The 27,841-nt window shown below is 38.6% G+C and overlaps 1 protein-coding gene and 2 pseudogenes across 1 annotated transcript; all 3 read left to right on the top strand.

Annotated features, from left to right (window-relative positions):
• Positions 1-962, top strand: LOC122482570 (annotated as a pseudogene).
• A 7,293-nt stretch (positions 963-8,255) lies between these two features.
• On the top strand, positions 8,256-9,194 carry LOC122482569 (olfactory receptor 52A1-like). Its single transcript, XM_043578877.1, has one exon. It carries the CDS (start codon positions 8,256-8,258, stop codon positions 9,192-9,194), a length of 939 nt encoding a protein of 312 aa, XP_043434812.1.
• Positions 9,195-15,577: 6,383 nt separating this feature from the next.
• Positions 15,578-16,539, top strand: LOC122482568 (annotated as a pseudogene).
• Positions 16,540-27,841: the final 11,302 nt, after the last annotated feature.

The raw sequence follows: 27,841 nt of genomic DNA, 5'->3' as shown, positions 1-27,841 counted from the left end.
CCCCAGATGGTCCCTTTCTCTTACCATCACACCCATCCCCAGGATATGTGGTATGTCCTCACTGGAATCCCAGGACCAGAAGATTCTCATACCTGGATCTCCATCCCTATCTGTTCTATGCACATTTTAGCTGTCATAGGCAAATATTCTTGTTCTTCCTGAATGTAACTGAGCGCCATCTCCATGAGCCTATGTATGTCTTCCTTTCCATGCTGGCCTTATCAGATATCCTGCTCTCCACAGCCACAGCCCCCAAGATGCTGGCCATCTTCTGGTTCCATTCCATGAATATATCCTTTGGTAGTTGTGTATCTCAGATGTTCTTCATCCATTTCCTCTTTGTGGCAGAATCTGCTATTCTCCTGGCCATGGCATTTGACCGCTATGTGGCCATCTGTCACCCACTGAGATATACCACAATCTTAACCTCCTCAGCCACTGGGAAAATTGGCATCGCAGCTGTTGTCAGGAGCTTTATCATCTGCTTTCCATTCATCTTCCTGGTACACCGACTTACGTATTGTGGGAGAAACATCATTCCCCACTCCTACTGTGAGCACATGGGCATTGCCAGATTGGCATGTGACAATATCAGTGTCAACATCATTTATGGCCTGACTGTGACCCTACTGTCTACAGGACTAGACATTGTGTTCATCATTATGTTCTACGCAATGATCCTTTGCAGTGTTTTAGTTACCTTCGACTCTGCCTGATTCAACGCCCTCAACACATGTGGTTCCCACATCTGTGTCATACTTACGTTCTATGCCCCAGCATTCTTTTCCTTTTTTGCCCATAGATTTGGGGGTAAAACTGTCCCTCAGCACATCTACATCCTGGTAGCCAACCACTATGTGGTAGTGCCCCCTATGCTAAACCCCCTCATTTATGGGGTGAAGACCAAACAGATTCAAGACCGAGTAATTTTGCTTTTGTCCCCCATCAGCACACATTGTTAAAATGAAGAATAATGCGAAATGCTGGCTATTTCTGAATAACCACCCCCCAACTTTCCTCTCTCTGTTTCTCACTCACATACACACACACACACACACACACACACACACACACACTGAATGAGCAATGGGAATAAACAGAATCCATAAGTAACTCTCAATAAACTTAGAAGGATAATAAATGTGAAAGTTTCCAATGTATTTTCCTAAAGCACTTAAAATTGTTGAGAAAAATAAATTAATGATATTCTCAATTCTCCTAGATATCCTATTATCTTGCATTTTAACTTATTCTTAAGCATACACAAGATAACACTAAGAAAAACATATTTTAGGGTTAAACCCAGATGGAGTTGTGTTGGGTATATTTGGAAAGCGAAAATAGTGAGTCATTGAGTGTTTGTAGAAACAGTTGAAATTCTGCTGAAATATAAAACACTCCCACCACAGTCAGTAAATACTTGGGCCAGGAGCTTGAAGCCACAATAAACAATAAACAATAAGCAATAATTATTTCTATCTGTACCTTTTACAGCAATTAAAATGCGAGTTCTAAAATGAGATATTTTCTGAATCACTGATAGAAAGTCTACTGTATAGAAAAGGCACATCATATAGGTTTATTGAATGAACAGATAATACTGAATGAAAACAAATAATAAGTGAAATCAACCCACCTGAGACCACATAGACAACTTAAAAGTTAACACGTTGTTCCCTACATAGTGAAGACTTTGTGCCCAAGTTATTAATGAAGCATGCTGGTGTCAACAGACTTCACCAAGGGAGGGACTAACAGATGAAAAATACCATACCCAGGTCCAAAAAAAAGGCAGTGAAAGACTAAATAGGATGTGTACACATAGTTGTATTTAAAGAGGCTCTATTCACACCAAATATTATTTTATAGAAGCTTGTCTCCAGATTGTACCTTAATTTCTTCATTCAAGATAGTATTCTTACAATCTCTCCTTCAGCAGGCCTTAGCACATGCTCCGAGAATGTGCAATCGGACCTTATATACACTTGAAGATAGATAAACAATGAACTTTCAAGCATTACCTTGAACACGTGCAACCTTTTCAGGGTTAGCCTCTTTTCTTTGTTTTTCTATTATGTATATGTGATGTGTGTTTGTATACACTAGACACATTAATATATGGACAATGTAATATGTATATACACATTATAAAAACACACATATATATACATGCATGTTAATGATATATATATATATATATGATATATATATGATATAGGATGTATATATACACATGATGTAATATACATCACATATATATTATATGTATATAATATGTATATATGTATATATATATGTATATATATAAAACAATCAATGTGGTAAATGAAAGTGTGTTGCCTTGACCCTTGGAATCCTGGATAACTTCTTTAGTTTGAAATATATGGTATATTCACTTGAATTTGAGCAAGGAAATCTATTTTAAGAGTTAAAAAAAAACCCTTTGATATGAGAAATCCTGGTTTGCCAGTCCCACACTAACTGTATAAAATTGTCCTGTTGGGCACCTGGGTGGCTCGGTCGGTTAAGCGACTGACTTCTGCTCAGGTCATGATCTCACAGTTCTTGAGTTCGAGCCCTCGTCGGGCTCTGTGCTGACAGCTCAGAGCCCGGAGCCTGTTACAGATTCTGTGTCTCCCTCTCTCTGCCCATCCCCTGATCATGCTCTGTCTCTCTCTGTCTCAAAAATAAACGTTAAAAAAATTTTTTTTAATTAAAAAAAATAAATAAAATTGTCCTGTTATGTAACTATTGGTTCTTGCCCTTAAAAAGGAATTATTTTAGTACCTTCTTTATTGGTTGACAATTAAATGAAATATGTCATATGATGTATTTGGATTTTAATAAAAGCAAATTTTATTTTGATGGTGTTGGTAACTTTTATGAATAGAAACATTAAAGAACTGTTCCCACCAAACTCAACATAGCCCTGCTAACAATAATTCATAGAAAAATGGTTGGAATGGGTCATCATCATAGATATGGAAGTCACATAAAATGTTGCTAAAAGTTGTAGCAAATAGGATTCTGGATCAGAAGTAAATTTTCCAAGGATTGGAAGGGAGTCAGGGAGGAAATAGAGTATAGAATGATAACAAAATATTTGGTTAAATGAGTGGTGTAAGTGAGACTTCAAAAAGAAATCTTTTTGAGGGGGTGCCTGGGTGGCTCAGGTTGTGAAGCATCTGACTTTGGTAAGGACATACCATGCCAGGTAGATGATCTTGGAGCTTAAATAGAGAATCAAGAAATGGCACAGTTTTTCTCAATGTAATGCACAACTTGTAGAGACAAGAAAACTACAAATGTCAGGAATGGTTATGGACACTATGCAAAATTTTTGAACTTTATTCTTAAAGCTATCATATGTCATTGGCCAGTTTTCACTCCAAAAATGCGCATGTGTGTGAATGTGTGTATCTATTTGACATATGTCAGGGTATCTTCTCAGTGGGCTTAAAACATCATGCTTTTAAATCACTCAAGGTTATTGTACTAATGAACACATAAAGTGTTCTGTCCAAATTAATAACTTGAGAACTTAAGGCTTATGGGCCATTCCTGAAAACCTGAGCTCATGGGTCATTTTTAAAAAGAGTATGGAAAATATTCACATGTGTGCAGACGTCCATACTTTGATTTGTGACACTTAAATCAATGTATACATAAGAATTTATTAGACTGCATGTCACATGGATGTAGATACTCTGGCTTGTTTTATACACTGGGCTTTATCAATGAATACTGAATTTGATCACTTTGTAAATCTAGAGGCTATCCTGAAGCATCTTTTGAGGCTGTTTTAAATGCCAGTATTTGCATTTAATACTGCAAAGAGTATTAAAGAGCCTTAATGTTCATCAACTAAAGAATGGATAAAGAAATTGTGGTTTATATACACAATGGAATTCTAGTTGGCAGTGAGAAAGAATGAAATATGGCCTTTTGTAGCAACATGGATGGAACTGGAGAGTGTTATGCTAAGTAAAATAAGTCATACAGAGAAAGACATATACCATATGTTTTCAGTCTTATGTGGATCTGGAGAAACTTACCAGAAGACCATGGGGGAGGGGAAGGAAAAAAAGTTACAGAGGGAGGGAGCCAAAGCATAAGAGACTCTTAAAAACTGAGAATGAACTGAGGGTTGATGGGAGGTGGGAAGGAGGGGAGGGTGGGTGATAGGCATTGAGGAGGGCACCTGAAGGGATGAGCATTGGGTGTTGCATGGAAACTAATTTGACAGTAAATTACATATGAAAAAAAATAAATGTCAGTATTTATGTGATAGGGTTTGCTTGGATTACCAATAGGGGTTGTGGTTCTTTAATAACAATTTCTTTGGAATAAAAGAAAAAAAACAGAGGAAATTTTAATGTTCTAGTCAAAGTTCAGCAAACATTTATGCAAATAAACAGTTTGAGTCATCGTGGGCAAAGAAACAATTAAAGAGTATTTTGTAAGTATTTATATAAAAAGCAACAAAGCATATTTCCAAAAACATTTAGATGAAATTATGTATAATTATTTATCATGTATAATTGACAATGGTGATAATGATAATAGTCAGATGTGTAGTTTTCTGTAATGAAAGTCTACTAATCAGTGGAAAGTGGACATGTCCATCATAACTGGTCATTGTGAGAATACTACTCAATTTACAAAGCTTCAATAAAATAAAGACCTAAAGAATGATACTACAAGAGAATGAGTGTCAAATGTGTGATAGAGAGCCATTGTGGATACAGATTTTGTCTCCAGAAATGTCTCAGTGAAAGAAGGGTCACAGAATACTTATTTATACGTAACTCATTGGCACAGGAACATACATTTAAGTACATTTAAGTGTCCTCTCGATCTTTTACTAATGAGGACAGCAGAAAGAAACTGACAAAAGTAAATTTAATTACTTAATTTTTACCGAAAACTTTTTATTTTGTAAGGAATGTCAAAAAATACAGATTGTATATATTAATTTCTCTACATCTCCCCGGTGGGGAAAAAGAAATGAAGAGACCAAGGGGATTCTGCAAGTTGCAGAAATGGCTTCAGAGACATTAGATGTGGATGGACGCAAGAGGGCTTCATTATGAGCTGCTGGGTCCCTGGGGGCTTGGGTTAGTGGCTAGGAAATCTCATATTCAGACCTCCTCCCTCTCCATGTACACTGGGGAACGTTATACTTGCCAATTCAAGATTAATAAAGTTATGCTGTGTCTAGCAAATTATAGACCTTCCTGTGAGTTTTGTTGGAGTGTGATCCCATCAACATGAGCTCAGACATTTACAAAAGAGGGTGCAAGTCCGTTTTGCAGGGACAAACGAAGAGAGGAAAGTCTATTCCAGAGATGTGCACAGTTTGGCAGATGGCCGAGCAGCAAATGGATAAGAGTTCATGATATTTACAGCGGGCTGTTCTAGAGGGTGCAGAGACAAGAAAGAGATGCTGCCAGCGTAAACACAAGTGAATGAGATGAGAGTCTCAGGGGGAAAAAGAGTGAATGACAGGTGAGTGATGAGTGATGGTGTTATGAAGACAGACCATGGTTTTCAGGTGTCTTGTAAAAACACAACTGCCCCCCAATAACAAAGCATGAAGTCTCCTTGCCCACGTTCACCCAATAATGTTTCATACCAGCTTTTCCAGTGATAACCACTCCAGCCCCCCTGCCCTGTACTCACTTAGGTCCTCTCCCACTTGCCTTCCCACCACCTGTACCTGTCAGGTAATGCTGCCACATCAGCTCCTTACTGTTAAATATGCCAGACAATGTGAATGGCACTGAAGGATTTCTCTAATTCTGATTAACTCTAGAAAGAAGAAGTGAATAAACGAATCCATGATCGAGGAATCTCTAGGATTAAACACTGGTGAACAAAGCTTTGGAAATCATGTCTTAGTTGACTAGTCTATTCTAAACATGCATCAGCTGATACAGACTTGCTTCTAGAAAGGACCTGTTGAGTGGGTTCCTTCACTTGAGGTTTAGCCACATAAACCACAGCTCTTCCTGCATTACTGGCATTTTTAGTGACAATAAATATATGATTAAATGATCATGGGCTTGCTGACAGAAAGCAACAATGTTGGACCAACTAGGAAAGAATGAAACAGCTGAATCCTGTTTTCACCAAATAGAAACTTTCTAATGTAGTTTGAGGCTTTCTAATTTAAGATATGTGATTTTTAAAAAGCAATGATCTTTTCAACGTTTTTTTTTTTTGGTTTTTTTTTTTGTTTTTGTTTTTTTTATTTTTGGGACAGAGAGAGAGCATGAATGGGGGAGGGGCAGAGAGAGAGGAAGACACAGAATCGGAAACAGGCTCCAGGCTCTGAGCCATCAGCCCAGAGCCCGACGCGGGGCTCGAACTCACAGACCGCGAGATCGTGACCTGGCTGAAGTCGGACGCTTAACCGACTGCGCCACCCAGGCGCCCCGCAATGATCTTTTCAGATACAAATGTATCTGAACTAGACTAAGAGCCCAGTTTTCAGAAAAGTCAGTCATCATGAATCGAGGTGATTAAATGTTCTTTAGTTGAGCCATCTCCTCCATCATTTCTGGTATCCCAGTCTGCTCCATGTCTTCCATTCCTATTTCCATATTGGACTCCTGTTGGGAAACGTGTCCTTCCACCCCTTTATTTTTGACTCTTTTCTCATGCGTGAACTGATGAAAAATTCAAATGTTCAAGTGATATATATTTCATTAAGAATTAATGAGCTGACATTGGCCAAATCTCATGTTACTGGCAGCTGTGAGCAGTTTAAACCCAAGAACCTAGCCTCTAGTCCATGAATTACCCATGTACCCATTTTCCCACACTTTGTTGTCAGCAAGATTGAGTCCCCTTGCCTCTATACATTGTTGCCTCTGAGTTTCCATGTTTTCTAGAGATTCCTTCCATCTAGGTATTCAGAAATGGGTATTCCAAAATGTCAGCGATTTTAAGCACAGCACTAATTTTCAGGAATTAAATTGTTAGTATGTGGGCGAAATAAAATAGAGTTTTACTAGGCATGTAAAAATGGCATGAAATTTTCACCCAGACTCACCAAAAGTGCATGGGGTTGGATGATCTTTTCAAAGCGCTTCCATTACTTTCTTTTGAAAGGACTTCTGGGGAAGGGAAGAAAAAATAAGATAAAAACAGAGGGTGACAAACCATAAGAGCCTCCTGGGTATAAAGTCACTCTGAGGGCTACTGGAAGGGTGGTGTTGGGGGGGATGGGTTAAATGGGTGATGGGCATTAAGGAGGGCACTTGTTGGGATGAGCACTGGGTATTATATTTAATGATGAATCACTAAATTCTACTCCTGAAACCCTTCTTACACTACATGTTAACTAACATGGATTTAAATTTAAAAAGTGAAATTGTTAATGGAAAAAAAAAACAAACAAGGAAAAGAGAGACATCCAGTCTTACGTAGATACAAATGATATAGATAGATGAATATATTGTGCTCATGGTTGTGACCAGTTTCTCTATTCTCTTTCATAGGGAGTTATTTCATTGAAAAAAAGAGAATTAAACAGAAAAAGAGGCTCCTGGGTGACTCACTGAGCGTGCCATTCTTGATTTCAGGTCAGGTCAAGATCTTGGGGTTGGTGAGTTCAAACCTCATGTCAGGCTGTGTGCTGATGGTATGGAGTCTGTTTGGGATACTCTCTCTCTCCCTTCTTTTTGCCCCTCCTGTCATCTCTGTCTCTCTCTATTAAAAAAAAACCTTAAAATATAAAACTTATGGAGATTTATCTACTAATGTACTGGTCAGAGTCATATTTGTTGATCCAAAGTGTCAGTTGCAGACCTAGACACAATGGAAAATAACAGAATATTATCAGGTAGTTGGAATGTGGAATATGGAGATTCATCAAACTCTGCTTGAAATGCCATATCCAAGCAAGTTTAACAGGTATAATTATTGTATCCCCAGGTGCAGAGGGACATAACAGAGAGATCAGCAGTTACTCTGTTACCCACGTGATCTGGCTGGTTGTAATGCAAATGACTTGCCTTCTACATAACTTCTCATTGTGCTACACTACTAGTGGATGTCCATTCTGAAAACACAATGAGTATCGGTGGATCATTTTCCTTCCATAATATAAATAAGAAGGATGATATGATCTTAGAGTTCTGACAAAATCAGAGACCCACTATGATGACTTTATACAAACAAGAGTAGCGGGGAAGAGTGCCACTGACTGAGAAGCTTCTTTCATTTGCTTCTGGAAGCCCAAAGACATTATGTCCATTTCCAACATCACAGTCTTCAGGCCTTCTGTGTTGACGCTGATAGGGATCCCAGGCCTAGAGACTGTGCAGTGCTGGATTGGGATTCCATTCTGTGTCATGTATCTCATTGCTATGATTGGAAACTCCTTGCTTCTGATCATCATCAGGTCAGAGCGCAGCCTCCATGAGCCCATGTACATTTTCGTAGGCATGCTGGGAGTCACAGATATTGCGCTTGCTACCACCATTATGCCCAAGATGCTTGGAATTTTCTGGTTTCATGTGCCAGACATTTATTTTGATTCCTGTTTGCTTCAAATGTGGCTCATCCACACATTTCAGGGCATAGAGTCAGGCCTTCTGTTGGCCATGGCTGTGGACCGTTATGTGGCCATCTGTTATCCACTAAGACATGCTGCCATCGTCACGCATCGCCTTGTCACCCAGATAGGGGCAGTGATAACACTCAGGGCAGCTTTCCTAGTAGCCCCGTGCCTAATACTGATAAAGTTCCGGTTTCAGTTTTACCATACAACCATCATCTCCCACTCTTACTGTGAGCATATGGCCATTGTGAAACTGGCTGCATCAGATGTGCGGGTCAACAAAATTTATGGCTTGTTTGCAGCATTCACCGTTGCAGTGTTTGACCTCACATTCATCACTTTGTCTTATGCACAGATCTTTTCCACAGTTTTTCATTTACCCCAGAAGGAGGCTCGGTTGAAAGCATTCAATACGTGCATCACTCACATATGCGTCTTCCTCCCGTTCTACCTCCTTGCCTTCTTCTCCTTCTTCACACATAGGTTTGGTGCTCATGTTCCCCCTTATATCCACATCCTCTTTTCTAGCCTCTACTTGCTGGTCCCCCCGTTTCTCAATCCACTTGTCTATGGTGCCAAGACCAAGCAGATCCGGATTCACCTGGTAAAGATGCTCTATTCATAAAATTCACTGTGATTAACTCCTTCAACCTCCGCATTAGTAACAATCTCTCAAAAAAATTTTTTTTAATTTTTTTTTCAACGTTTTTTATTTATTTTGGGACAGAGAGAGACAGAGCATGAACGGGGCAGGGGCAGAGAGAGAGGGAGACACAGAATCGGAAACAGGCTCCAGGCTCTGAGGCATCAGCCCAGAGCCTGACGCGGGGCTCGAACTCACGGACCGTGAGATCATGACCTGGTTGAAGTCGGATGTTTAACCGACTGCGCCACCCAGGCGCCCCAACAATCTCTCAAAATTAAATATAACATTTAAAAAGCCACATTATCTGCAATGCTTCAATTTTGTATATTTGTTTTGTGTAATTTGTCTGCATTTTATGGTTTTCACATCATTTTACCCCATGAAAACTATTATTTGGTCGGTTTTGGGATGCTACCACCTAATAAGAGGAATAAACATGAAGATTAAAATAGTGAAAATATATTGTTTCCTTTCCTCTTTTATTTTTTATTTCCTGGTTGAGTTTCTGCTCTATGGATTCTTCTCCAGAAGGATTCATAAATATGCATCTATCACTGAAATCAAATGCCGCCAACCTCTTTGTTTTAGAATGTGCAGGTACTCAAAGAAAACAAGGTGTTCATGTGGGTTGAACTTTTTGTCATCTAAACAGTTTTTTTTTTGAGAAGGTGTATTTTAAGCATATTGTGCTAAGAAACAAACAAAAAAACAATCATGTACATAGAAGCCAAATCTTTAAGGATGTAATGAGATAAAAATATCTAAGGGGCACCTGGGTGGCCTAGTCAGTTAAGCCTCCAACTAAGTCTCAGGTCATCTCTCAATTCATGGGTTTGAGCCACCTGTAGGACTCTGTGCTACAGCTCAGAGCCTGGAGCCTGCTCAAATTCTGCAACTCCCTCTCTGTGCTCCTTCCCTGCTTGTGCTCTGTCTTTCTCTGTCTCTCAAAAATAAATAAACCTTATTTTTTTCAAAAAATAGAACAGAATACTACTAAAAGAAATAGAGAACAAAAAGATAATTTTTAAATTAAACAGCCATATGAGAAATAAAAGAAAAAACAATGAAATTCTCAGAAGTTAGATATAAGAAAGTAGAACAGAAGGACAAGTGTTAAGTATGGGGGCTGGGATGAATAACTATATAGGGCCAATCCAAGAACACCAACATTTCACTAAACAGGAGTTCTAGAAAGTCAGGGAAGATAAAATTATAGGTGGACTGTCGTAGACCAGGAACATTTTAGAAAATTATGCAAGACTATTCCAAAAACCAAAGGACACAAATCCAAATTGGGAGAATCCACCATGTACCCAGGGAAAAAAGAACACAATTTCATAGTAAGTTAAGAAAATGAAAAGCCATGGCTACAGTGGCAGAAAGTATTTGCAAAATACATGTTTGACAAAGCACTTGTATCCAAAATATACAAAGAATTTTTAAATCTCAACAATAAGAAAATAAACAAGTCGCTTAAAAAGCAGGCAAAAATCTGAAAACATATTTCACCCCAAAAAGACATAACAAATAGCATTAAGCATGTTTTAAGATGCTCAATATCATTTGTCATTAAGGAATTGCAAAGTAAAACAATGGGATAGCATACACACCTGTCAGAATGGGTAAAACCTGAAATACTGACAAAACCAAATGCTGGTGAGGATATAGAATAATAGGGACTCTCGTTCATTGCTGGTGAAAATACAAAATAGTACAGCCACGCTGAAAGAGAGTTTTGCATTTCTCACCAAACGAAACATAGTCTTACCATGTGGTCGGCCTTGCACTCCTAGATATGGTACCAAATGGGTTAAAAACTTATGTCCACACAAAGACATGCACATAAATGTTGAGAGCAGGTTTGTTTTTAATTGCCAAAAATTGGAGGCAACTAAGATGAAGGGAAAAACAGACCGTGGCACCTCTTTAAAATGTAATGTGAGTATTTGATTAAAAAAAAGAGAGAGCTAGGGGTGTCCGAGAGGCTCAGTGGGCTGAGCCTCTGACTTCGGCCTAGGTCATGATCTTGCCATTTGTGGGTTCGAGCCCCACGCCGGGCTCAGCACTACAGCTTGGAGCCTGGAGCCTGCTTTGAATTCCATGTCTCCCTCTCTCTCTCTGCCCCGCCCCTGCTAACATCTGTCTCTCTCTGTCTCAAAAGCAGATAAACATTAAAAAATATATAAAAAGAAGAAAGCTATCAAGCTATGAAAAGACATGGAAGAGCCTTTAATGCACAGTTTTGAGTGAAAGAAGCCATCCAGAGAAGGTTACATCTGTATATGATTCCAAATATATGACATTCTGGAAAAGGCAAAACTATACAAATTAGAAATAGCATAAAGATGAGTGTAGCCAGGAGTGTAGGAAGAGAGAGGGAGGGTTGAATGGGTGGAGCACAGGGAATTGTAGAGTAGTGAAAGTGATCTGTATGATACTGTGATGGAGGGTACATGACATTATGTACAGGTATCCCTCACTTTTTGAAAGTTCACGTTATGCCCCTTAGCTCTTCGGAAAGACCTACATCAGTACCTGTTGTCACTACTTGAAAGAACTCTGGAGAGTATTTTCACTTTTACAAAAAAATCAAAACAAGAGTCCAGTGTGTGTTTTGCATTGAGCCATAACAGAGGGAGTGAGAGGAGGCCAGCCTTCCTGGGGACCCACACTCAACATCACAGCATCAACCCCCCAGAGTTTTGAACTGTGTCTCTGAGCATCTGTGCTTTATCTGGATTAATTTTGTGCATCTGTTAGCAAGACACGTCTAAAGGTGCCAGAAAACCTTAACAGAGGTTATTTTGGGGGACTGGAAATGCTAAAACAATTTTTCATATGTATTAATGGTAATTGCTTCTTTGTTTATGCCATTTCAGCTCAGGAATCATTCCATAGGGAGGTTCTACTCTTGGATAGATCTGTACTTATCAGAACCACAGAACTGTAACAGAGGAGGTGAATCTTGATGTAAACTGTGGGCTTTGGTTAATAGTAATGCATCAATATTGGCTCAATAGTTTAAAAATCAGACATGCAATCATTAAGTTTTTATGTAAAATGGGAGTAGTAAGAAGGACACACTAGTAGCTTCAAAAGGGAAATGAATAAGTTAGTAAACAAGAGGTGATACCTATAGGATTGGAAACCAGAATGGCCTTGCCGATTTCCACAGTAATACAGGATCTAGAAGATAGCATAAAATCCCTGTGAAATGTTGAGGAAAGCTACTGGGATCCTGATGATAACAGTAGACACTTGTTTCTCAGTATGTTTACATGTTCCTTGCCCTCACTCAATCAATAAAGCGCAGAAGAAGAGCCAACCCATATTTTCATGTATAGGGAGAAAAACAATCTCCTACTTTCTGAGCCAGCCCCCAAGCCACACCATAAAAGACTGTCTAGGGAGAGAGTGTTGGGGGACAGTAGCCTACTGTTAGCGAAAACACTGGACATACCACAAACCCCGACACAAATGCCAAAAAAGAGAGTCCACCCTGTAATGGAAAGTAGTGAGAACACATCTGAGGCCTTTTGAGTCAGACATTCCTCAAATGGGGAATTAATAGGAGTAGTTGAAAGTGCATGGAAATAGGAAAGTGCGTGGAAAACACTCTTGAGCAAGTATTGATTTTGTGGGAGGAAAAACCATGACAGAAATGGTTGTCAGTTAAAACTGACAAGAAACTAGTAACTGCCTTCCTCTGAAAGAACCCCCTCACTCTTCTGTATACAACTGTTATCAATATTCCTGGAAAACAGGAAGCATTTCCAGCGAAGAGCTTCTGTCGAAAATAGAAAATAAAAATACAAATAAAATAAAAATGAAAATAAAAATGTTCCTGGTGATAAATGCTCTGTCTCCCCTGCAAGAACACCCACACAATACACACAGACACATTCACACACCGGTGTGTCCTAGAGAAACTACATTATATTGCTTCGATCTGAAGTCATTCTCTCTATGAATAATTGGTAGATATGGGAATAAAATAAGAAAAGAAAGTACAGAAATAGACAAGAAATAGATCGTATGATATAAGAATCGTTTAAAGTTGGGGTGTCTGGGTGGCTGAGTTGGTTAAGCTGCCGACTCTTGATTTCATCTCAGGTCGTGATCTTGCGGTTAGTGGGTTCAAGCCCCACATCAGGCTCTGTGCTGATAGCGCAGAGTCGGCTTGGGATTCTCTCCCTCTCTCCCTCTTTCTCTGGCCCTCCCCTGTTCATGCTTGCTCTCTCTGGTAATAATGCTTTATCACGACAAAAAGGAATACAATAAAACAGATCACTCACTGGTGTCCCAAAAGATCACCAGGGAAGTTAGAAGGAAGTCTGTAAAATTTGTCTTATGTCTCTTTTACCTCCGTTTCTTTTTCTTCCATCATTTAGACTCTCCTCTTCCCCATCTCAGATGTCCTGATGAAGCCCCACTCGCTAAACATCCCCTCCCCATAACTGCACTTCACTCACAGATTAATCTTTTTTTTCTGTCTCCAAAACACCGTAATCCCATTGAAAATAAATTTTCAGCAATTAATTTTAGCTTCATGTTAAATGGCTACACAGTTGGTTTATGGAACTAAAGTAGATCAATAGACTTAAGCATCTCAACATTTTATTACATTATTTTGAAAGAATCATATACCAACTTAAGGAAAGTCCTAATGGGGTGACCCTTTGAGTATTATGTCCGCTAAACTTTAACTAAAAAAATGGCGTCCAAATGAAGATAGAAAACAAACTAATGCTTGCCAAACAGGCTGCCAAACAGGCTGCAGGTCGGAGGATGGGCAACATGAGGAAGGAGGAGAGGGATAGAAGCTTGCAGTCATGGGAATAAATGCCAGGCATGGGGAATATGGTCAGTGGGATTGTAATAGAATTGCATGGTGACATATGGGACACTTATGGCAAGTATAGAACACACTATAACATATAGACTTGTGGAATCACAGTGTGGTACACTTGAAACTAATGCTACATTGCATATCAACTATACTTCAGTTAAAAAAAAAGAAAAAGAAATAAATGGATTCCAAATATTTCAATCATATGATATGAAGTACTGGAATATTGAACACCTAATAAAAACTGAAAGTAAATGTGGTAAAACTATGCTGCACAATGATACTGACTCCAATGCAATCAAGAGGTAAAAAGGCAGACATATTTTAAGCCCATGTTCCTCTTAAGCAAATACATTCAGCCCCCTCTGATTTGAAAATGGGGACTGGGGGAGGATGGAGGCACTTGTCATCCACCTGCTTTGTATCCATGTTTATACCCTCACTTATAGCTATGTATTCATAGGAATACGTCCCCTCAAACACACATCCCACTCAAATGGGCTATCTCCTCGCTGGCATTTCACCCAACACATCCCTTGCTTTTATCCATTCTGTTGCAACTACAGAAAAGTAGTAACCAGTAGATGACCCTCCCTCTCTTTTATTGAAAGCCTGGGGACCCCACTTCCTAATGTGAAACTCTGTTACTCCTGCTCGGGGATATTTTGAAGTAATACATTGTCTAATTTTCAAGCAGGGACCCAAATGAGACAGTGTATTTTTCCTTCACCACTTGTCAGGCATATCCATCCATTTAAGAGTCCAACTCAGTTTGAGGCTGCATATTCTTTAGGTTTTATAATATTCATCATATAATTTTAAGAAATATGTTGATTAGCTGACAAGAATCAATGAAGTCACCTGTGGATGTTTAGTGCCTATCATGGGCCTTAGCATCTTCCAGCGGCCCATCAAGGTTGAGAAGAGCATATGTACTGTATTGCCCAAAATGTATTTTGGTAAAAACGAATTCCCTCCCTCTTCCTTACGCAGTATAATACTTCAGGGATACGATCGGTGAACAATTTGATGACATGTTTCTGTGTCTAGTTTTATTTTTATAGGGAGTATTGGGTGGTGGCTGATCTCAGAGCTTTCAAATCTACGCTGTCTGACCCTGAATCCAATGGGACCTGGGACAAGAAGCTGAAAGTCTGTGGAATATTTTTGCATCTGTTGCAATAACAACAGTATCCATGTTGAGGATCATTGTAAAGGTCTTTTCCACAGGCTATTGTGAAGATTTAATAAGGTGATATTTATAAAGTGCTATGGCACATATTAAGCACTTATTAACGTGAAGCATTTTTTTCCCAAGATACGACTTAATTCCTCCATGGAAGGAGTCAGATTGCAGTTTTAGGCTCATTAATACATCTCACTATCTTTTCACAGAGAAGAAAATATTGCCAAACAATCTAATCAGATGTCATTCAACCGAAAGTGGTGCTGCTCCTCAATCCTCAGTCAGCCCTGTGGTCTTTAATCCAGATTCTAGGTCTGGAATATACTGCCCCAGATGGCCCCTTTCTCTTACCATCACACCCATCCCCAGGATATGTGGTATGTCCTCACTGGAATCCCAGGACCAGAAGATTCTCATACCTGGATCTCCATCCCTATCTGTTCTATGCACATTTTAGCTGTCATAGGTAACATGTTCTTGTTCTTCCTGAATGTAACTGAGCGCCATCTCCGTGAGCCTATGTATGTCTTCCTTTCCATGCTGGCCTTATCAGATATCCTGCTCTCACAGCCACAGCCCCCAAGATGCTGGCCATCTTCTGGTTCCATTCCATGGATATATCCTTTGGTAGTTGTGTATCTCAGATGTTCTTCATCCATTTCCTCTTTGTGGCAGAATCTGCTATTCTCCTGGCCGTGGCATTTGACCGCTATGTGGCCATCTGTCACCCACTGAGATATACCATAATCTTAACCTCCTCAGCCACTGGGAAAATTGGCATCGCAGCTGTTGTCAGGAGCTTTATCATCTGCTTCCCATTCATCTTCCTGGTACACCGACTTACATATTGTGGGAGAAACATCATTCCCCATTCTTACTGTGAGCACATGGGCATTGCCAGATTGGCATGTGACAATATCAGTGTCAACATCATTTATGGCCTGACTGTGGCCCTACTGTCTACAGGACTAGACATTGTGTTCATCATTATGTCCTACGCGATGATCCTTTGCAGTTTTTCAGATATCTTTCTTGTCTGCCCGATTCAAGGCCCTCAACTCATGTGGTTCCCACATCGTGTCATACTTATGTTCTATGCCGCAGCATTCTTTTCCTCTTTCGCTCATTGCTTTGGGGGTAAAACCGTCTCTCACCACATCCACCTCCTGGTAGCCAACCTCTATGTGGTAGTGCCCCCTATGCTAAACCCTATCATTTACAGGGTGAAGACCAAACAGATTCAAGACCGAGTAATTTTGCTTTTGTCCCCCATCAGCACGCATTGTTAAAATGAAGAATAATGCTAAATGCTGGGTGTTTCTGAATAACCCCCCTACTTTTCTCTCTCTCCCTCTGTCTCTCTCTCTCTCTCTCCCCCTCTCTCAGCTATACACACACACACACACACACGCACACACACACACTGAATGAGCAATGGGAATAAACAGAATCCATAAGTAACTCTCAATAAACTTAGAAGGATAATAAATGCCAAAGTTTCCAATGTATTTTCCTAAAGCACTTAAAATTGTTGAGAAAAATAAATTAATTATATTCTCAACTCTCCTAGATATCCTATTATCTTGCATTTTAACTTATTCTTAAGCATACACAAGATAACACTAAGAAAAACATATTTTAGGGTTAAACCCAGATGGAATTGTGTTGGGTATATCTGGGAAGCGAAAATAGTGAGTCATTGAGTGTTTGTAGAGACAGTTGAAATTCTGCTGAAATAAAACACTCCCACCACAGTCAGTAAATACTTGGGCCAGGAGCTTGAAGCCACAATAAACAATAAACAATAATTATTTCTATCTGTACCTTTTACTGCAATTAAAATGCGAGTTCTAAAATGAGATATTTTCTGAATCACTGATAGAAAGTCTGCTGTACAGAAAAGGCACATCGTATAGGTTTATTGAATGAACAGATAATACTGAATGAAAACAAATAATAAGTGAAATCAACCCACCTGAGACCACATAGACAACTTAAAAGTTAACACTTTGTTCCCTACATAGTGAAGACTTTGGGCCCAAATCATTAATGAAGCATCCTGGTGTCAACAGACTTCACCAAGGGAGGGACTAACAGATGAAAAATACCATACCCAGGTCCAAAATTAAAAGGCAGTGAAAGACTAAATAGGATGTTTGCACATATTTCTATTTAAAAAGGTTCTATTCACACCAAATATTATTTTATAGAAGCTTGTCTCCAGATTGTACCGTAATTTCTCCATTCAAGATAGTATTTTTACAATCTCTCCTTCAGCAGGCCTTAGCACATGTTCTGAGAATGTGCAATCTGACCTTATATACACTTGAAGATAGACAAACAATGAACTTTCAAGCATTACCTTGAACACGTGCAACCTTTTCCGGGTTAGCCTCTTTTCTTTGTTTTTCTATTATGTATATATGATGTGTGTTTGTATACACTACACACATTAATATATGTACAATGTAGTATATGCATACACATTATAAAAACACACATATATACACATGCATGTTAATGATATATATATATGATATATATGATATAGGATGTATATATACACATGATGTAGTATACATCATATATATATCACATAAATCACATATATATATTTATATAAAACAATCAATGTGGGAAATGAAAGCGTGTTGCCTTGACCCTTGGAATCCTGGATAACTTCTTTAGTTTGAAATATATGTTATATTCACTTGAATTTGAGCAAGGAAATCTATTTTAAGAGTTAGAATAAACCCTTTGATATGAGAAATCCTGGTTTGCCATTCACACACTAACTGTATAAAATTGTCCTGTTATGTAACTATTGGTTCTTGACTGATAAAATGGAATTATTTTAGTACCATCTTTAATGGCGTGACAATTAAATGAAATATGTGATATGATGTAGTTGGAATTTAATAAAAGCAAATTTTATTTTGATGGTGTTGGTAACTTTTATGAACAGAAACATTAAAGAACTGATCCACCAAACTCAACATAGCCCTGCTAACAATAATTCATAGAAAAATGGTTGGAATGGGTCATCTTCATAGATACGGAAGTCACATAAAATGTTGCTAAAAGTTGCAGCAAATAGGATTCTGGTTCAGAATTAGATTCTCCAAGGATTGAAGGGGAGTCAGAGAGGAAATAGAGTACAGAATGATAACAAAATATATTTAATGAGTGGTGTAAGTGAGCCTTCAAGGAGAAAACTTTTTAAGGGGGTGCCTGGGTGGCTCAGGTGGTGAAGCATCTGACTTCAGCTCAGGTCTGATCTCATGGTTTGAGGTTTGAGCCCTGTGTCGGGCTCTGTGCTGACAGCTAGGAGGCTGGAGCCTGCTTCAGATTGTGTCTCCCTCTCTCACTGCTCCTCCCCCACTCAGGCTCGCTCTCTCTCTCTCTCTCTCTCTCTCTCTCTTTCTCTGTGTCTCTCTCAAAAATAGATAAGCATTAAAAAATAATATAAAAAAAGAAGAGTTTTTAAGGCTTGAGTTTTGGCAGTGAGGAACTAAGAAAATACCAATTTCCCACCCAGAATGTATGAAATATGACAGGAATAAACAATGATTCAGTCGTCAGCCTTAATTGTAGAGGAGCTTTCAGGGTGAGGGCTCAGGGATTGGTACATGCTGATGGAGTCAGGATATCACTGTGTGTGCTGAGCTGCTAGAAGCACAATCACTGAGTTGTTGCCCTGGAAATTTTGAAGGGATGCTCCGTATCCTACCATCCTACCATCTTCTTGACCACAAAGTCCCCCACTGGGTAACAGTGAGTAAGAAAAACGGTATACCATGTACGATAGAAACGGAGAGCCCTGGAGGGGCTTAGAGAAAACTGACCTACTCTTCCAGGTACAATCAAAAAGAAGAAGAAGAAGTAGAAGAAGAAAAAGCACTAAGAGATTGTTAAGGTGAGAACCATGTTTCATGAGAGGAAGATGCCGGATCATTTAATATCAGACTCTTAGACCTAGAGAGTCAAAGAATACATTATCTGGGTAGCTGAGCAGTAGCAGATATAGAGATACTATGGAGTCAGAACAAATCTTTCTCCCGATGGTTTCTACTCTGCCCTAAGTGGTCTCAGACATGGTGAAACGCTGTGACATGAAGCAGAGGGTATTAGGAAAATGTATCCAAAAGTGGGAAGAGCCTAAAGATACTAGTTTGCCATGTCAAAAGTGTTGCAGAATCATATCGTGTTATAATTGGGTTTTAGCTAATATAAGTTAAAGAAGCAAATCCTAGTTTTTGTGTCCTAACTTATTTTTCCTTATTTCTGTATTAAATTATTTTCCTAGTCTTTGTAAAGCCAACAGAGTTCCATAAGAACGGCATAGAAATCCATATTTTCTTATCCTGTATTGTGTACTTGAAATTTGTTGAGGGGTAGACCTTGGGTAGTCTCATCACAAAAGAGAAGAAACATAGGAAAATGGTGCAGGTGTGAAGTAATGGATATGTTTATTGGCTTCGTTTTAGTGAGTATTTCATAATGTATACATACATCGGGTCATCAGTTACACAATCTGATATAAGCAATTTCTGATTGTCAATTATACTTCAGTAAACTTGGGGCAGGGGTGGCGGAGAAGACATTAGTGTTTTATTGTAGCTAGAATGATTAGAGACATGAAATGGAAAATGACATCATTTAAAATGGTAAACAAAAATGTACATGTGTCTGAAATACATGTAGGAAATGTTTATTGCATATTATTCATTGTAATGATAATATGGCATCCACAATGATCTACAAATTCCCCACAATCCCAATAAATTCTAACATATTTTATCATTTGCATGCTGATATATTTTTTTTAATTTTATTATGGCAAAAGATCTGTACCATAAAGTTTGTTATAATAATGATTTTTAAGTGTATGATTCAGAGCAATTAATCATATTTGCAATGTTGTGCTACTACTTCAACCAGTTGCAAAAGCTTTCATCAGCAAAACAGAAACCCTATGTCTCTGAAGCAATAATTCCCCACTCCCCCGGTAACCTCTAAACTACTTTATATTTCTATGAATTTGTTTACTTGTAGAGGTGGAATCACCTAATATTTATGCTTTGTGTCTGCCTTATTTCACTGAACATAAGATTTTCAAAGTTCATCCATGTTGTAGCATGTTTTTATCCTTCATTCCTTTATACTGATGCATAATGTTCCCTTTATATATATATATATATATATATGTGTGTGTGTGTGTGTGTGTGTGTGTGTGTGTGTGTGTGTGTATATGTATGTGTGTGTGTGTGTGTGTGTGTGTGTGTGTGTGTGTATACATAGTTTTTTACATTCATCTATGATGTGCAGTTTGGCTGCTTTCACCCCTTGCCTACTCTAAATAATGTTGCAATGAACATCCATGTACAAGTATGTCTTTGAATACCTGTATTTAATTTGGGCGGTACATACTCAGGAGTGGAATTACTGCATTACATGTAATTCTGTGCCTGAGTTTTTAAGAAACTGCCAAACTGTTTTCCACAGAATGTGCACCAGTTTTTATTTCCACTGTCAATGTATGATGGTTCCAATTTTTCCCTATTTTGTCAAAACTTCTTAGTGTTTTAATTTTTTAACTGTGTTTTACATTTACTTATTTATTTTTGAGGGGCAGAGACAGAGCACAAGCGGGGGGTGGGCAGAGAGAGAAGGAGACACAGAATCCAAAGCAGGCTCCAGACTCCAAGCCAACAGCGCAGAGCCTGACCTGGGGCTGGAACTCACAAACCGCGAGATCATAATCTGAGCCGAACTCAGACGCTCAACCAACCGAGCAACCCAGGCACACCTAGCTTTTAAATTTTTAAAAAAATTATACACATTTTAGTAGATGTGAAGTGGTGTCTTATTGTGGTTTTGAATTTTATCTCATGTGCTATTGGCATTTGCATATTTTCTTTAGAGGAATAATTATTTAATTCCTTTGCCTATTTTTAAATTCAGTTGTTTATCTTTTTGGTTTTGAGTTGTTTGAGTTCTCTGTATATTCTGGGAATTAATCCCTTATTAGATATACAATTTACAAATTTCGTTTTGTAGGTTATCATTTCACTTTTTGTTAATGTCATTTGATAATGTTGAAATTTTAATTTTGATGAAGTCCATTTATCTATGTTGTTTATTTTTTTCCTCATGCTTTGGTGTGACATTTGAGAATCTGTTGTGCAATCCAGGGTCATGAAAATGTACCTCTATGCTTTTTCCCAAGAATTTTAAGATTTTAACTTTTATATTTGTGTCATAGCTCTATTTTTATGCATTCTGAGTTGTAGTGTTTATGTAAAAGAAAAACATAGAAAGTAGTCAGAAAAATTTAAAAATTTACTTGACCAATTAGATATGAACTTATGTATTATAAAATCAGATACTTGCAGCACTGTGACTCTGACAAAATAGGCATTGGATCTAAAAGCAGGATACAGAATCAAGATATAGATCTACATTTACATAAAGATTTAAAATGAGACCTATAGTTGCTCAAAATAGTTGAGGAAACACCAGCCTATCCATTAACACATGTGTTAAAAGTGGTTTCTACATTTGTGAATAACTAAATGAAATCCTTAGTCATCCAAGTCACCAAAACAAATTCCAGATGGAGTTAAACTTCTCTCCTTTCTCCTTGTTCTTTCTGTCAACTCTATTAAAATCTCTGTCCCATTTTCACTCACCAACTCTATCTCAAGCCTGATCTTGAATTCCACCTCTAGCTCCTAACCTTAACACCCAAGGCTCTGCCAGTGATGAGTAGAATTTTAGTGTTCATGAACTTGTTCCCAGGTAAAGAACCCTCGCCTTAAACTCCATCCTCGCCATCATATTCAGCCTGTGAGACCCTAATGGCTTTGGTGTTGCTCTCAGCTTTGGCCCCAGGTTCCAGCAGGAGACACTTACCCTCCTACAAAATATAGAGAAGGTTTCAGCATCATCCATGGAGAGTAGGGGGAGAAAGAGTGAACTGGTAAGTTAAATAAGGGCATTGGAAAATTCTAAAAACTGGGAGAAACTACTCCCCTTTTCTAAGAGACTTAATTGTTCCTTTTATTTCCTGTGTTGAGTATTTACTGTTCCAAATATAATGGTAAACAATTTACATACATTATCTTATATAAGTATTATTTGTTTATGTAAATACTTGGATCTCAGATAACTTAAGTGGTTCTCCAAGATCACAAGTCATTAAGTGTTAGAACCATGAACTATCTTTATCACTGTGCTAAATTACTGTTGCTACTTCCATCACTCTTGTACAAACTGCAGAAAGTTACCAGATCCTTCAGTCTTCCATTTCCACAGGAAGTTGTCATTTCTATGCTTATTATCACCACCTTCACTGCCCTAAATGACCCTGTGGAGATTTCTGTCAATGCCTTTTTTGTTTGGCATGTGGCCCATGTAGAAACACTCTGCCCTGCAGCTAAACACATTTCTCTCCCACACAGTGTGCTTTACATGTGTCCTTCTTTCAGAAATACATTTTCCATCTCTTTTGTAAGGGAATATCTTAAATATGATATCAAGAGCTTGACATTTGACATACAATAACTGACCAGAGACTGATATTCGCCAGTCCCCACGTGTTTCCCTGTATCTTCAAATGAAGTCTTGCCATGACATTTTCGACAGTTCCACTGAGTGCACACCTGCAACCGTCAGCCTTGTTGGCACTCCAGGGAAGAGGCAGAGCACATCTGGATATCTATCCCTTTCTGCCTGGTGTACATCATCGTTTTCCTAGGAAATGGCACCATTCTTTCCATCATCCGGATTGACCCTGCTTTGCACCAACCCATGTACCTCTTTCTGGCCATGCTGGCCGTTGTTGAGCTTGGTGTCTCTATGAAGTGCGGTACTCATGTTCCCACTGCTCTTCCCCGTGAAAGGTCTGCTTTTCTGGGGCTACAATACCCTCACACACTCTTACTGTCTGCATTCAGATCTAATCAAATTGCCCTGTGGAGACATCCGCCCCAATAGCATCCTGGGTCTGTTTGTCATTACCTCCACATTTGGGCTGGACTCTTTCTTCATTGTTCCTTAGGTGTTGATTCTTCATAGGGTACTGGGAGTAGCTTCTGGGGTTGGGAAGTGGAGGGCACTCAACAAGTGTGTCACACGTCTGTGCTGTTCTTGTGTACTATGTGCCCATGATCAGCTTCCCCTTGCTGCTTCCTTTTGGGTGGCAATTACCTCCACTTCTCCAATCTGTCATGGCCAATGCCTACCTTTTCTTCCCCCCTGTGGTCAATCGGATTGTCCATAGTATTATACCCAGGAAATTTGCAACAGCATTGTCCGTACACTGACTAGAAACTGGGATGAGGTCTAATCAAGACAGATAATCCACTAAGAACATAGGAACTTACATCAGGTCTTATTGGCTGGATATGAGCCCTGCAAATGGAAAAATTCCATAGTTTATTATTGCTTATGAATAAGCTACAAGGTTTAGTAGATGGAGAAGGAGAAGTAGCCTCACCTTTCTCCCTGAAAATAGAGAATGTCATTACTTTGATGTAAGCTTTTAGAAGGAGGCATGGGCCATGAGATTTTTCCTGGTGAGGACATCATTTGACCATTCAATACTTAAATACTTGATTCCTTTGTTTTTATTCCCCGAGGGATAGGCAGATTGGGTCCTGGGGATGTTTTTGTTTCCAAGTACATGCAACTCAGGGATAGATATTTGTGAGTGGAAAAAAAGCAGGACACAAAAGAGTGTGTGTTATTATTATAATGGGTGTATTGCGAAAGTGGTTACTTCTGATGGATGTAGAGGGGACCGAATGACTGGGGAACCACATGAGAACATTTGCCAGAAGATGGAAATGCCATACGTATGTTAAGATTGTAAGCTACATAGTTGTATTCATTTGTCAAATGGTACAGCTAAGATTTGCACACTTCCATGAATGTCAATTTTACTTCTAACCCTCTAAATAATAATAATGATGACGATAATAGTAATAACAATAACTATTGAGGTAGATACTGGCTGTGAGTATGGAAGATAAAAGAATGGTATAATGTTGATAATTATTGAACCCGGTGACAGGTAGATGGAATCTCATTATAATGCTTGTTTTGTGCCTGTTTAAAGTTTTGTAATTAAACAATTTGGAAACATACTAATTGTGCTGATACTAAATATTCTTTGAGTGTGTGCCCTGAAGAAGACATACCTTTCAACTGGCTCCTTACGAAGTGATTTACACAGGTGAAAATAATTTAGTACACAGAACAAATATTTTCAGTCAAAACTATTTGACTTTAAGAAACCATTTTGTTTTTAATTAGCTAGTGGGTAGAAAAAACAGTGACCTGAAAACAGTGGTTTCAGCAGGAAATGACTAAAATATGTAAGCCTCTACTTTTGTCATAGCTCTGGTAGACACCAATCTTCCGGTAGTAGACATTAGGAGACCTGCTTTTGATCAACAGGAAGGGAGGGAGGGAAGGAACAATTTGAGATAAACTTCCTAGACAGGGTCTGCAGGACACACCTTTGTTTCCTACATGGTTGCGACTTTCCACAAACTAGAATGAATGTTCTTTTAAACCAGAGCCTTGAAGAATTACTGAGTAGCAAGGTCTTTGTCTTAGAACAAGTGATAAGTATGTAAGTTGATGGGTGGCATCATGTATATAATTTTTTCTGTTTTTATATAATTCATTCACTTTATTGAGTTTTCTTCCATTTTGTATACATCTGTCTTTGAAAGTGCTCAATTCACTGCAATCACCAAAATGGACAAGGATATTTTTTGGACCCAGTTCTTAATTTTTCCAGATAGTTTCAGAAGCCATCCCACAGCAATAATTAGTGGCAATCTCCATGACAATCCTGTTAACTAGTTAGTATTATGATTCTCATTATATAATTGAAGAAACTCAAAGAACTTATGCAAGTTTATTAAAGTCACACAGTGAAAAGGTGGTACTTGCAAGAAGTAAGTCTGCAATGTGATGTTGGATGATTGAATTAAATATACTTAAGTCCCCCAGGGCACCTGGGTGGCTCATTTGATTAAACCTCTGACTTCAGTTCAGGTCATGATCTCCCACTCTGTGAGTTCTAACCCTTTGCTGGCCTCTATGCTGACAGCATGGAGCCTGGAGCCTTTTTTGAGTTCTGTGTCTCTCCCTCCCTCTGCCTCTCCCCTGCTCATGCTTTGTCTGTCTGTCTGTGTCTCTCTCTCAAAAAGAAACATGGAAAAAATTTTAAATAGGTATACTTAAATCCAAATTCTAGCTATTTTACTTTTAATATGTATGGGACATCTTTTGTGTTCTGACCTGTTTGAATTAAATTTACTCATTTGTAAATAGGAGATGAAATGCAGTTTAGTTTTGATGCTTTGAAGATTAAAGGCAATGATCTAAATAAAGCAACTACACTGTTCATGGTAGAATTTTCTCAATAACTGCTTAGATTTTATTAGTCATTCATTTCCCATGAAATCTCATAGAAATGTGTGAAATCACCCCACTAATTTCATGCTGCCTGCTAAAGCTCTGTATACGGATTTTAAGTTCAAAAACATCACTCAAGTTTTTCCCCAAAATACTGATTCGTATTCACGATGAAGAATAATACATCAATCTTGCAATCCAGGTTTTTAGCAGAGTAAAATCAATTACATCAATTTCCTGTCCATCCTTTATTTTAAGAAAGCTACAGTAATTAAGAGACTCATATTGCCAAAATCACTGCTAAATCATGTGGAATACAGAGTCAAGAAATTAAGGTCTACATATGGGGTCAATTGAGATCATAAATAATATCATGGCTGTTCAACAGAGAAAGAAGTCTTCTCTACAAATAATGCTGATATCTATATCCAGACAAAATCAACCTTTTTACTATACAACAGTTAACTTGAAATGGATTATAAATCTAAATGAAATATCTAAAATTATACAATTGGTAGAAGAAACCAGAACGTTTAAAAAAATTTCTAATGTTTATTTATTTTTAGATGAGAGCAAGAGTGAGAAAACTAGAGCGAGGGGGAGAGAAAGAGAGGGGGAGGGGCAGGGAGAGGGAGACACAGACTCTAAAGCAGGCTCCAGGCTCTGAGCTGTCAAGACAGAGCCCGACTCAGGGCTCGAACCCAGGAACTGGATCATGATCTAAACTGAAGACGGACACTTAACAGACTGAGCCACTCAGGCACCCCCAAACCAGATCATTTTCGAATGATGATCCTTTAAAGATGATTCATTCGCCTACCCCCACAACCCTCACAATTTTAGGTAAAAGGAAAGAAAATCTTTTGAAGTAAAGTCAGTAGAAGAGAGGAAGAAAAAGGAAACAAAAGTATAAAATAGTCTAAGTTTTCTCGGTGACTTAACAATAAGATATTGTTAGCCAACATGTGGCAGTCTGACCTCTGAATCACTCAACATGATTCACTCATGCACTCAACATGCACTCAACATGACTCAATGCCATGGTATCAGTCTCCTTTACAGACTGAATTGTGGAAAGAGCATGCAAGCCCCCCTTGCCCTTTGACCTCCACCTCTTATTCTCCTTGCAATCCATTATGAATGTCTTCCTCCATCATACTGAAGGTATTCTTCCTAAATTTGCCAGCATCTCTACATTACTTTAAGTACCTCTTAAGGTGAGCAACATACAAGAAAGGTATGGAAACCAGGTAAATCATATCAAGGAGAAAGGTACAATGTATATAAGTTTGTCTGGTTCTTTTAGAACTCATCATTTGTTCACATGATTAAAGATATGCTAATTCTTCTCACCACATTTCTAAAAATTTGAAAGCATATATCATATCTTCTTTTTATTTGCATCAAGTTCAGAATGGCATGATTCCTTCACATCTATGAGGCATAAAACACCTGCAATCCGAAGGAAAAGTGCAAGAAAAGCAAAGAAATTTATGAAAAGGAAGGATGGAGAAGTTCAGTCCAATATGCAACAACTGATTCACGGCTCAGTATGGAAGGATTTAGAAATGTCCATCATAACTGGTCATTCTGAGAAAATCACTGAATTTACAAAAATCGCTTCAATAAAATAAAAATCTGAGGAAGGAGACTGCAAGAGAATTAGAGGGAAATATGTGATAGAAAGCCCTGGTGGATACAGATTTTTCTTTCCAGAAGTGCCTAAGTGAAAGATGGGTCAAAAGGATACTAATAGAACTCATGGCATAGAAACATGCCCACATTTAAAGGTTCTTTAGATCTTTTTCCAAAGGAGGACAGCAGGAAAGGAACTGAACTCTTAAAAAACACAACATGGGTACTTTAATTTCTCTGCATTTACCCGTGGGAAAGCGAAAAGAGGAGAGCAAGGAGATTCTGCAAGTTTTAGAAATGATTTCAGAGACATGAGATGTGATTGGACCCAAGGGGGCTTAATTATGAGCTGCTGGGCCTCCTGTGGCTTGGGCTACTGGCTAGGAAATCTCTCAGTCCATGTTCAGACCTGGTCCTTCTCACATTCACTGGGGAACATTACAAGTGGTGGTCAGGGGCTTTCCTCTACAGTTTGAGTTCAATAAATTTATGCTCCTGCCTCAGCACAGTACAAACCTTGCT

This window comes from Prionailurus bengalensis, chromosome D1, assembly GCF_016509475.1.
Source record: "Prionailurus bengalensis isolate Pbe53 chromosome D1, Fcat_Pben_1.1_paternal_pri, whole genome shotgun sequence".
NCBI classification, from domain to species: Eukaryota; Metazoa; Chordata; class Mammalia; order Carnivora; family Felidae; genus Prionailurus; species Prionailurus bengalensis.
This window is presented reverse-complemented; position numbering and strand designations above follow the sequence as displayed.

What these genes read in the sequence shown, in the direction of transcription:
- LOC122482569 (XM_043578877.1), top strand. Translation starts at nt 8,256, where the DNA reads ATGTCCATTTCCAACATCACAGTCTTCAGGCCTTCTGTGTTGACGCTG.